The sequence below is a fragment of the Leopardus geoffroyi genome, chromosome C3 (assembly GCF_018350155.1).
Source record: "Leopardus geoffroyi isolate Oge1 chromosome C3, O.geoffroyi_Oge1_pat1.0, whole genome shotgun sequence".
NCBI lineage: Eukaryota > Metazoa > Chordata > Mammalia > Carnivora > Felidae > Leopardus > Leopardus geoffroyi.
This window is the reverse complement of record NC_059338.1, coordinates 71,912,239-71,924,036: the sequence shown is the minus strand read 5'-3', so window position 1 is coordinate 71,924,036 and position 11,798 is coordinate 71,912,239. Positions and strand designations below refer to the sequence as shown.

Genomic DNA, 11,798 nt, shown 5'->3' with positions numbered 1-11,798 from the left:
GAGACCCCCTCCCTTGCGGACGCGTCCAGGCTGTGGGAAGCGCGGCTGCGGCCCGGAGAGTCTTGGCGCTGACCCTGCTGAGCCCGCCGATTGGAGGCCTCGCCCGCCCAGGGTTCCAGAAGGTTCTCTGAGGTCGCTGTGGGGACGCGTGGGGACGGAGGGCGCAGGGAGCCTGCGGGGGAGGCGTTCGAAAGGGCGGTGGGGGGCTGGGGGCACCTTGGGCGCCTGTCCCGGGCCCTCAGCGGGGGGCTGCTGGGCTGCCCGGGTCCTCGCGGGGTGGGGACACGGCGGGTGAGGCGGCACCGCCCACACGGGCGCCACCCCAAGCCCCAGTCAGGCGCTCCCCAGAGAGGTGCTACCTCAGGCAGGTGCTCCCCCAGAGAGGTGCCCCCCCCTCAGGTAGGGTCTCCCCAGACAGGAGTCCCCCGTCAGGCAGGTGTCCCTCCAGTCAGGTGTCCCCCCTCAGGCAGGGGCTCCCCTAAGGACGTGTCTTCCCCAGGCAGGTGCTCCCAAGACAGGAGTCCCACTCAGGCGGTGCTCCCCAAGAGAGGTGTCCCCCCCCAGGCCGGTGCACCCCAGACAGCAGTCCCTCAAGGTAGGTGCTCCCCTAGACAGCACTCCCTCCTCAGGAAGGGGGCCCCCAAGGAGGTTCCCCCCCCAGGTAGGTGCCCCCCAGACAGGAGTCCCCCAAGGCAGGTGGTCCCCCAGACAGGTGTCCCCTCAGGCAGGTGCTCCTCCAGACAGGCGTTCCACCCAGGCAGGGGTTCCCCAGACAGGAGTCCCCCCTCAGGCGGTGCTCCCCCAGAGAGGTGTCCCCCCCCCCAGGAGGTGCTCCCCTAGACGGTAGTCCCCCCTTAGGCAGGGCCCCCCCCAAGGAGGTGTCCACCCCAGGTAGGTGCTCCCCAGACAGGAGTCCCCCACGACAGGTGCTCCCCTAGACAACACTCCCCCTCAGGCCGGGGGCCCCCCCAAGGAGGTATCCCCCCCAGTAAGGTGCTCCCCAGACAGGAGTCCCCCATCAGGCAGGTGCTCCCCAGTCAGGTGTGCCCCTTAGGCAGTGCTCCACCAGAGAGTTGTCCCCCTCCAGGCAGATGCTCCCCAAACAGGAGTCCCTGAAGGCAGGTGCTCCCCAGACAGGGGTCCCCCTTCAGGCAGGGGCTCCCCCAGGTAGGTGTCCCCCCAGGTAGGTGCTCCCCAGACAGGAGTCCTCCCTCAGGCAGTGCTCCCCCAGAGAGGTGTCCCCCCAGGCAGGTGCTCCCCAAGACAGTAGTCCCCCCTCAGGCAGGGTCCCTTCCAAGGAGGTGTCCCACCCCCCAAGTAGGTGTTCCCCTAGACAGCACTCCCCCCTCAGGCAGGGCTCCCCCAAGGAGGTTCCCCACCCAAAGCAGGTGCTCCCCAGAGAGGAGTCCCCCAAGGCAGGCGTTCCCCCAGACAGGCATCCCCCCCAGGCAAAGGCTCCTCCAGACAGGAGTCCCCCCTCAGGCGGTGCTCCCCCAGAGAGGTGTCCACCCCAGGCTGGTGCTCCCCAGACAGGAGTCCCCCAAGGCAGGTGCTCCCCTAGACAGCACTCCCCCTCAGGCCGGGGCCCCCCCAAGATGGTGTCCCCCCCCCAGGCAGGTGCTCCCCAGACAGGAGTCCCCCAAGGCAGGTGCTCCCCCAGACAGGGATCTCCCCTCAGGCAGGTCTCCCCAGACAAGAGTCTCCCAAGGCAGGTGCTCCCCCAGATGGGGTCCCCCCTCAGGCAGGAGCTCCCCCAGTCCGGTGTCCCTCCTGAGGCAGGTGCTTCCCCAGACAGGTGTCCCCTTCGGGCAGATGCTCCCGCCCAGGTGTGGGGGGGCGGGAAGCAGTTTTCCCTCAGGACCCCGGGCTCGCAGACTTGGGGGTACAGATGGGTCCCCACAGGAACGCTGAGCAGAAGCGGGCACTGCCATATGCCGGGGGGATCCTGGAGCATGGGCTAGGGTCAGGGCTCAGGTGTGGGGACCCCCGGGCCCTCCCCCGCCCACGCTTCAGGGCCACCCGATTCTGCGGGAGGGGTGGGGGGCAGCGGAACGTTCTGGCGCAGACTGTGGCCACTGCGCAAGTCAGGCTGCCGGCCTCCAAGGGAGCAGGGTGGTCACCGCGTGCTGCCCCGCATTTGTCCATCGCCTGTAGCAGCTGGAAACGCCTGCGTGGACAGTGTCCCAGCACTTACTCCAAGCTGCTCTTGAGGTTGGGGTCAGCGAGTCCATCAGGACAAGCATTGTTGGGGGGGGCATAGGGACCTCGGCTGAGCTCCCAGTGGAGGCAGCCCCAGGTGACTTCGTGCAAGAGGAGGCCTGAGGGGTGTGTGGAAAGGCCTGCCTGCTGCCTGTAGAGCCCGGTGGAGCGGGCAGAGCCCTGCCTGCTGAGCAGCGAGGTGCAGGTGGGGAGAGGAGCCAAGAAGGGAGGTGCAGGGGAAGTGTGGGTGGGGGGAGGAGCCAGGAGGGGAGGTGCAGGGGAGGTGTGGGTGGGGAGAGGAGCCAAGAAGGGAGGTGCAGGGGGAGTATGGGTGGGGAGAGGAGCCAGGAGGGGAGGTGCAGGGGAGGAGCGGGTGGGGAGAGGAGCTGGGAGGGGCTGGTGGACGCTGGTGGACCCCAAAGCCTCCCTCCGGGATCCCCGCACACTGCTCACGTGGGTCCTGCAGACACGCATCCTGTGAGGTGGCCTCTGTGACATGCAGGCTGCTGACGTGTGCCCCGGTCTCCTCACCTATAGGTTCAAGTTCCTGCAGGAGATGATGCTCCTCTGGGCCATGCTCCTTGTCATCTGGTTGCCTCAGGTCATGCTGGAAGGACATTGTAAGTATCGATTCCTCTCCTTGTCTTCCCAGCAGTAAGACTTTACTGTTATCCAGGGTCAGAGAAAGGGTCTGGGTGGGATTCCGTCACCTTAGGCTGCCGGGACCCCCGATGTCAGTGCAGTTGGTGGGCACACGGTTGGTTTGGAAGGGTCCCCGAGCTAGGTGAGTGTCGGGAGGGCGTTTCTAGCTCGGCCCTCCCTCACCTGGGAAGGGCAGCGTTGGAGAGTCCAGGGAAGTCTGGGAGGGCGCTGGCCTTTTCTGACTGCCAGGCTCTCTTGGGCATAGGGGCCGTCATCTGCGGGGCAGAGGGTCCCCTCAGGTGGCTCCCTGGCGGTGCTCGCCGGCGTCTGTCTCTGGGAACGGGAACAAGTCCCACGTGTACCCGGTCTCTGCCCGGAAGCTACCCTGGCCAGAGCGGAGCCCATCGAGGGCCGGGCGGTGGAGGCCTCCAGAAGTCCTTCAAGGCAGGGGGAGGTCACAGCCAAGGGTAACGGTGGACGGTGCCGGGGCACTGGAGCCAGATGCTGCTTACTGTTTCCTCAGGGACCTATAATCTGAAATGCCACGATTGTTGGACCATCAACAATTTTAAGTGTCCACAAATTACGTTGTGTCCAACAGACCTCAGGCGCTGTATGACCATCTCTGTTCGTAAGTACCTGTTTGTCTTCCTTGCACGTTGTGAATTAGGCACCCCACCTGAGCACTTTCAGGGAGCTGTCTGATCTGCTCTGTCTTGGACCCAGCCCCGTGGCCCTTGGCCTGCTCCGTCCCCATCCTGAGAGCCCACCCCAGCCTGTAGGCTCAGCCCCAGGAGAGGCCGGTGTGCACCATCCTGGAGAGCCAGGCACCCCGCAAGGTGGGGCTGTCAGGGTCCACGTGCACCATGGGGGGTTGCCAGACCCTAGGCCTCCGCTCCGTGTCAGTCCTTGGTGGCGGTGCTGGTGCCCCCGAGTCGCCCGGGCGGTCCCTCGTTGCCCATTTGATTCAGGCTGGTGGGGGGAGGGCTTCCAGCTAGGCAGGCCCGAAAAGCAGGCATCCTGCAGACTTCTCCGGACAAGGACTACTGCACACGGAGGGCAAGGCCAAGTATGGGCTCAGGGCAGAGCGTGACTTTTCAGGGTGCTCTTGGCTGTTACTCAGAGGCTCAGGTGCCCTGAGAAAGGCGTCCTGCTCGCCAGGGCCCTAAGCTGAAGCACAGAGTCGACCAGAGGCCAGCGACCATTCGATGAACCTGGGAGGCTGCAGCCAGTGCAGGGCCTGGCAGGGAGGCAGTGGCCCCGTGTGGGGCCCTGCCGGGGGCCTGTCCTCTGGCCCCTGGCCTTCCCCAGTGTCTCTTTGCACCTTAACGTGCCATTCTGTGTTCCAAGCCCCCTGCAACACGGTCTTCTCTCTGCCTCCTCTCGGTGGTACCAGCTGGCCTAACCTGTGGGCATCTGGGGCTTTGGAACTCAGGAAGGAGCTGGAATCTGTCCCGGGTTCCTGCAGCAGGCACCTGTTGTGTGCAAGTCTCGGCCTATCGACGTGCAGCGATATGGCGGGACTGGCCCTCATGGTTCTTGTAATGACTGAGGACGCCCTCCACGTGGCCGTCAGGAACTGGGAACCCACGGGGCTGTGCCTCACGAGTCCTGGAGCTTCCAAGGCACACGGCCAAGTCGTGGTGGAACGAGAGATGCACGGGCTGGGAGTGTGCCTTTTCTGGGCTCAAGGGGGGCATCTGGGGTTTCCCGGGCCCGTCTTCATTGGTGAGTTTACAACACGAGGGCAGGACTCTAAAACTCGAGAAGAAGAGAAACCAGAGACCTGTGGTCAGTTCTGGAGCCCCACCAAGAGCCCTGGAACGAAGGAGTCTCGGGCGGTAGCGGTGCGGCGGTGTGGGCTCTGTATCTAGTCCAGCGGCTGGTGGTGTTTCCCCCAGAGAGCCGTCCTTGAGGTGGGTGCCTTGGCAGTCAAAGCTCCTCAGGCACTTGCACCACAGGAGGAACAGAAGCCGCCATCAGAGCTCCGCTGCTGCCCCTCTGGGAGACCCCGGTGGGTGGCGGGTTGCCGCGCTGGGACGGCTGCTTCTGAAGGGCGCGTTGGGCTCTGTTTCCCAGCCTCTCGCCCTGTGTGGCTCTGGGCTATACTTGGCCCTGGGAGAGCCCGCGTGAGGTCTGCAGGGCTGAGGTGAGGCAGATCGTTGGTCTCGAAGGTTGTGATGGTTCTGCGGTGATGGACGCCAGGGGACCCCATCCAGCATCTCCACACTTCATCCTGCTTCACGTCCATCCCATCAGCCCCGTTGCCCACAAGCAGTTCCTAAGAAGGTAGCAGTTGCGTGGCCGCTGGCCTGCACAGGTGACAGGCGTGTGGGTGAACACCTCAGACATCTTCACGAGAGTCTCCAGTGCGTGGGCCGAGACGGGGAGCGGGGGTAGAGAAGCATGGCCTCCATATTTTCCTGCCAACTGGGCTTGTCGCCCCGGCCCCGCCCCGCCTCAGCATCAAATGGACCTGGTTCTGCACTGTCTTTCTGATCACCAGCTGGCCCCGATAAGCAGATAAGCCAGTACAGATGGTTGACATCTTTGGTCATTAGGGAAATTAAAATTGAAAACACAATTAGGTGTCTCTAATCAGAGTGACCGAAGTCGAAAACAGTGGCCACACCAAAGGCTGGCCAGGACGGTAAAGAAATCAGATTTTTGTATGTGGCCAGTGACAGTGAAAAATGGGACCACAAATTATGGTGAACGCGGTCCAGTTTCTTAAAAACACAACATGCAGCTACCTTCGATCCCCGAATTGCATTTCTGGGGGTTTTCCCGGAAGAGTTGAAACTTCGCCTGTGCGAAACCATGCGTGGATATTTGTCCTGGAGTGGTTTGTAGCACCTCGATCCCCGAAGCAACCCAGACATCCTGGAGCTCCTAAACAGTAAAGACACCGTGGTGAGTCCACCGTGGGCATTACTCGGCAGTAAAGCAGGGCAGCTACTGCTCCGTTATCCTGAATGAGTGTCCTGGGAAACACGGGGAACGAGAAGGGGGCAGCTCCAGAGGTAACTGTCCATGTTTCCTCTTATAGACATCCTAGAAATGACCAACTTCTAGATGCAGACCCCAGAATCGTTTTGTGGGAATCAATGGCCTGGCATTTGTGTGGGAAAGGGGTGGGTGTGTCCATATGAAGGATGACTGTGGTGTAAGCCTGGTGTTCCCCATCACCGCTTTGAGAGCCGGTGCCCTAGTCACGCTGCTGCACTGCTGTCTGGCCACGAGGTACCGTTGGAAGTGACTGAGTCCAGGTGCACGGGAGCTTTCGTATTTCCTGAAAACTTTTTGAAGGTACAATTATCGGAAGTAAGACACTGAACATCAGAAAAGCAATTTAAGCTCTAACGGATCGTTAATGACACTAATATTAAAATGGCTACAAGTAGGAACCCATGACTTTCAGAACAAACTAAATTCATATGTTTTGCTTCATAGAGGCATGCTTTGAAATGAGAACATAAAAACTCTGAGAATAAAATACAGAACATGGTATACAACATAAATACCGACCCCAAGCTCTTAAGCACGCACTGTGGCAAAGCTAACGTGAACTCAAGGGCGTTGCTTGTGTGAAGAGCAGAACAGCACTGGATGGAGATGAAAGGGTGACACAACCGGGAAGACCCCAGCATCGAAGTGCACACATGCCTGATGATACAGGAGGAAGGGCCCCACCGAAAAATGCTCCCCAGAGCTTAAGAACTGTAGGTAGGGGCATGGTCACAGTGTTGTTGTTAACATACCTCTGCCCATGGCTTCCAGGTGCTAGAGCAAGGACCCCAAACTTACCATAGCCATTCACCTGGGGTGGACCAACTCTTTCTATAAAGGATCAGAAGCAACCCTGCTTACTAGTAGGCCACCTAGACTCATAGCAAGTGCCCCGCACTGCCTGGGTGGGGGTAGGAGAAACCATGGAGCGTGGGTAAACAGAGTGATCGTTCCTATGTCCCAACAGATCTTTACCCATAGACACAGCTGGTGGACTGGGGCTGCCCCGCAGGCTCTTGTTTGCCACCCTCTGCTACAGAAGGTCTGAAGGACGCTGGTTATGAAGGAGGAATACTCATGATATGTGACAGCCGAGCTACCCATGACCCAATACACATTTTTTTACAAGGTCGCTAATGATGTTTGCAATACCGAGTTCATTCCAGGACCTAATGCAAGCATCTACACATGTCAAAGGAAGGCATTTCTGCAGAGTTCCTTCTCTGTTACAGTGGACTTAAACTAGAAATCGTCACTCCAAAGAGAACTGGGGAAACCTCCACTCCTTATAATCACACAGAGCAGTTCTGAATAACCAAAGACCCAAAGAGAAGCCACATGGAAGTTAGGAAAGAAGAAGGACTCCATGATTCTAAAGCTAGGACGTGGGGAAAATGAGTGGAGTGCAGCGAAAGCAGAGTCGAGAGCGCAAATAGACACTTTCAGCCTCTCGTAGAAGAGAGAACGTGTGCAAAGGCCCCAAGCTTCCACTCAGGAAGACAGAAGAATAGGAAATCCACCCAAAGAAATGAGGTAGGGAATGTCAGGAAGACAGCAGAAATCCTTGTAATGGGAATACGAAAACCCAGAAAGAATCCCCACAAAGCCAACAGTTGGTTTTTGAAAGGATTCATAGTATGGGTAAAATGGGGTAGAGGAGCTCAAAGGCAGAAATGTAAAATTCACACTTTTGTTATCAGAAATGCAAAGGGGGGGCATCCATCAGAGGCCGCTTTTTTCTTTCCCTTGTAAAGAAAACAAGAGGCCACTATGATAGCCTTCCTGTGACACATTGGAGAGTCGTGATGAAATGAATCACACCTTGAAAAACACAGTTGAATTGGCTCTGACCCACAATGAGATTGTAAAGCTGAAGTGCCCTGAATCCTTTCTGGAACACCTAGAAATGGAAAACCTAGAGAACCTGGAAATCCTTTCTGGAAAACCAACTAGAGATAGCGTCTCTGGCAAAGTCCACTACCTTCGTAGGAGAAATCACCCTACCATACACAAACTCTTCCAGATAATAAAGAGGATTGCTCCCCAACACATTCATGATGACAGTTTGACTCTAACACAAAGCCTAGGAAGGACGTTGGAAGGATGGAAACCACAGACGAACCTCTCCTGTGACTAGAGCTGCAGCGGTACTAGCCAGATCTGAACCAATAGAATCCTAATGTGGATAAGCTATACCACACCCAAAGGAATGTTGTATCCTGCATGGCATCCTGGAACAGGAAAAGAACATTAAGGGGAAAAGAATGAAATCTGAATAAAGTGTGGGAAAATGTGCCATAGAACGGCAAATGATGAGAGACAAGAGGGGCCTAGGTGTAGGTGTTTAGAACACACAGACACACACACACACAGACACACACACACACTGCAGTGTGGCTTACAATTGAAACCCACTAGTTCAGTTCACCATCTTAGCAAAGAAAATGGGAAGCATCACAGCCACAGATGCTGAAAACTGATGAAATCCAGCAACCTTTCCGAATTAAACAAAAAAAACTGAGGAAATGGAAGACAAGAGGACATTTTCTGTCACAAGGAAAATACTGGAACACTTTTCCCTTGAGGTGAAAGTGGGGTCAGATGCCTCTTGTCACGACCTCCACTCCCATGAAGCAGAATTATGGGTGGCACAGGAATTACTAGGTCACGGGAAGAAATGAAACACACAGTGGCTGGGAAATAGGAAGCAAGCAGCTACTATTCACCAAAGATGATGAACTTTGGACATAAGCAGTGCCTTGGGCAATGGCCCGAAATACAAGGTCAGTAGTCAAAAATCAAATTAAAAAACCCATGGTGGATTTATACAACAGCAATGAACACGTGGAAAATGAAATGTGCAAAAACACACATAGTATTTGAAAACCACCACATACCTGGAAACAAACGCAAGCAGATTTCTGCAAGACTTCCATATCGAAGCTGTGAAACAGGTGAAATGGAAGGACTTAAACCAACGGGTGAGCCAGGCTTCTGGATGGAGCAACCCAGTAGAGGTAGGACAGCTGTTCTCCTCAAGTTCATCCTCAGATTCCATGAAATCCCAGTCAGAGTCTCACCAGGTTAGTGTGTGTGTGTGTGTGTGTGTGTGTGTGTGTGTGTGTTGGGGTGGGGGTGGGGGCAAGTTGATTCAAAATATTCAAATGTTTATGGAACTTTGGGGGCTAGGAATGTCCAAGGCAATCTCGTGGAAGAAGAGAGGAACAGAGAACCTGCACTCTTACGCAAGATTCTTTCGTCTCGTCAATGCACATGGTCTAGTGTTGGTGTTGGGACTGAAAAATAGACCGACAGTGGAGAAAAGAGGTCTCAGAAAAAGCCACGTGCTTTCTGACAACGTTGACCCAGAAGGTTGTGGGGAAAGACACTCGTCAGCACTCACCAGTAGTGGGTGGTGCAGGAAATCTTATACACATGATTTACACAACAGAAGCACTTTCAGATGCTTTCTAGATCTCCATGTAAATAGTAAAGGAACAAAACGTGGGCTTTATTTTTTTGGAAGGGAAATGTAGAAGAATGTATCCCTGATATTTTAAGAATTTAAGACACCTGAACAATATAGTGCTGATCACTGATGAGGAAAATCGGTAAATGAGATTACATAAAAATTCATAACTTCTGCCCCCGAGAGGATACTGGTAAGGGTAAAGATGCCACAGATGAAGAGAAGGCCCTTTAAAACACTGTCTGCTCAAGGGCTTATATTCTGTATATGGGATGAACTTCTTCTACGAATCACTACTTGAACAAGCAGACCATCCAATAGAAATTGGAGCCAAAGGCTTGAGGCTGTTTACCAGAAAATGATATCCAAGTGGGTAGTAAAGATAAGAAAAGTCATCCAACGTGAACGTTTCTGGTGGAAATGAAACTCAGAACTATGGTATGGTAACACCAAAAGGAATGATTAAACATTCACAAACGGCCACTAGTATGGTGGCAAGATGTTGATGTTAACATGATCCTTTGGAGTATAAATACGTTCACCCGCTCTGCAAAACTCTTCAGCAGTTTCTGCTAAAGCCATATGTATGCATCTTAAGGACTCGGCATTTACCACCATGTCAAGAATTCACACATGCTCACCTCAAGACGAGGATGAGAATATTCACTGCAGCGCTCTTTGGGGGAGGTGACAGCCAGAAACAATGCTAACGCCCATCAGCGGTCAACCATGGAATGTTCATCAGTGGAAAAGTGTACAAAGGGGAGAGTAAACCATACACAGCACTGGGCCACATCAGGGATGGGTTTCCAAACACAAAGCAGAGAAAAGAAGCCAGACCCCAAAACAGACAGTACAGGAGTTCATGTTCACAAAGTGCAAAAACAGACAAAACTAACACATAGGCTTGGAAATCCAGACATTTCTTATCTTTAGCCTTGGCTGCTTTTAGTGCCTGATGGAGGAACAGAGGCGGGAATCCGGTAGTTTTTATCCAGTTCTGTTTCTGGAGCTCGTGCCGGTTCCATGGTTATGAGCACTTCCTGAAATCCAGTCAGCTGTCGGCTGGCTTATGAGTGTGCACTCTTCTGTAGAACGTTGGACTTCCAGAAACCCTTCACGTGGCAAATAGAGACAAGCAAGTGACGGGAGCTTAGCTGGGTGTTCCTTCCTTTGACCTTAGAGCCATGAGTGGAAACGTCAATGGTGGCAAGTGCCAGGGAGAAAGTATTGGGTAAACACTGGGGTCACAAGGGAGCAGAAGTGGTGAGTGAGCACTGAAGAATTTAACTCAGGGACTCTCGAAGGAGGCCTCAGATGGCGCCTTGCTCACATGGCCAAGATACACATGCTTGTGCATCTTAAGGACTCAGCCTTGGTGGTTGGCCAAAGCTGTTGGGCGAGCCCACCAGTGAAGGTAATCACAGTAGTTGTGGGACCCTGCTTGCGGTGGAGTACCCTTTCCGTGCTGGGGTGCAGGTGGGCATTAAGGGTGCATCGAGGTTTATATGTTGGGCCAGGAGCTGGGAACACCTGGCCGAGGGTCGCAGGCGGGAGCTCGTCCTAGAGGGGCCACACTGAGTCTCAGAAAATCAGGTGAGGGCCACATGGACGGAGCACTCCACTTCAGGGTCTGTGTGATCCTGTGAGACATGAGCGAAACATTTCTTTGGCCTCCGTTCTCTTTCTAGAGCCCTGAGATTCTTAGGACAAATAATGAACAGGACATTTCATCTGTGCAGCCATGTGCCAAGGCACCTTGATACTATTTAGAGACAGCCAGAGGCAGAGATGAGATGGCCGTGTAGACAGAAAACCATCTCCAGGAGAAGTTGTCCATGGAGGAAACAGACCCTCTGGTGGCCTTTCTTGGGCGTTCTTTATCCGTGAAAATTCTAGGCAACGTAGTCACATCTGGGGATGTATAACACTAGTTACTGGGTGAACTGTGCTTTGTTGTTTGCAAGCAGAAAACCTGAAATCAATGATTTTCATCTCTACTTTTTAAGGTTTGAACAGTCGGGAGCTACTTGTTTACAAGAACTGTACGAGCAACTGCACGTTTGTGTATCCAAGCGAAGTGCCTGATGAAGCCCCAAGAGTCTTAAGAACTAACAGCTTCTATTTCGTCCGTTGTGGTGGTGCAATGACTTGCAATGAAGGAGGGCCCACTAATATGGAGAGGGAGATCACACAGGACCAGACTATTGAGGATGAGTTAGAAGGAACTGTATGCTTGGGGGAGTCACCATTTTCCCTGAGCATTGCCTCCATCCTGGTCAGCCATACACTGACATGAGAAGCCCTCTGGGAGGGTCTGATCTCTTCCCGCATTCCTCAGAGCAAGTTCACTCTCCTTTCCTCCCTTGTGAGCCAGGGATACTGACCCACAGGGCCCCAGGTGGACCAGTTACCCTTTCCCAGCTTATTTCAAGAGAGAAATAAAGAACATTATTGCTTGTGTACTGCTTACCTAGAG

The 11,798-nt window shown here is 54.8% G+C and overlaps 1 protein-coding gene across 3 annotated transcripts; it reads left to right on the top strand.

Moving 5' to 3' along the window:
• Positions 1 to 25: 25 nt before the first annotated feature.
• Positions 26 to 11,780, top strand: GML (glycosylphosphatidylinositol anchored molecule like). Of its 3 annotated transcripts, none has more exons than XM_045453447.1 (4): positions 26 to 122; positions 2,737 to 2,819; positions 3,365 to 3,472; positions 11,329 to 11,780. In XM_045453447.1, exons 2-4 carry the CDS (start codon positions 2,756 to 2,758, stop codon positions 11,616 to 11,618), a joined length of 462 nt encoding a protein of 153 aa, XP_045309403.1. In that variant the 5' UTR covers positions 26 to 122; positions 2,737 to 2,755; the 3' UTR covers positions 11,619 to 11,780. The 3 variants fall into 3 exon arrangements, with proteins under 3 accessions (XP_045309403.1, XP_045309404.1, XP_045309402.1); XM_045453448.1 differs by lacking the exon at positions 26 to 122 and adding an exon at positions 2,114 to 2,404; XM_045453446.1 differs by lacking the exon at positions 26 to 122 and having other exon boundaries at positions 2,658 to 2,819.
• Positions 11,781 to 11,798: the final 18 nt, after the last annotated feature.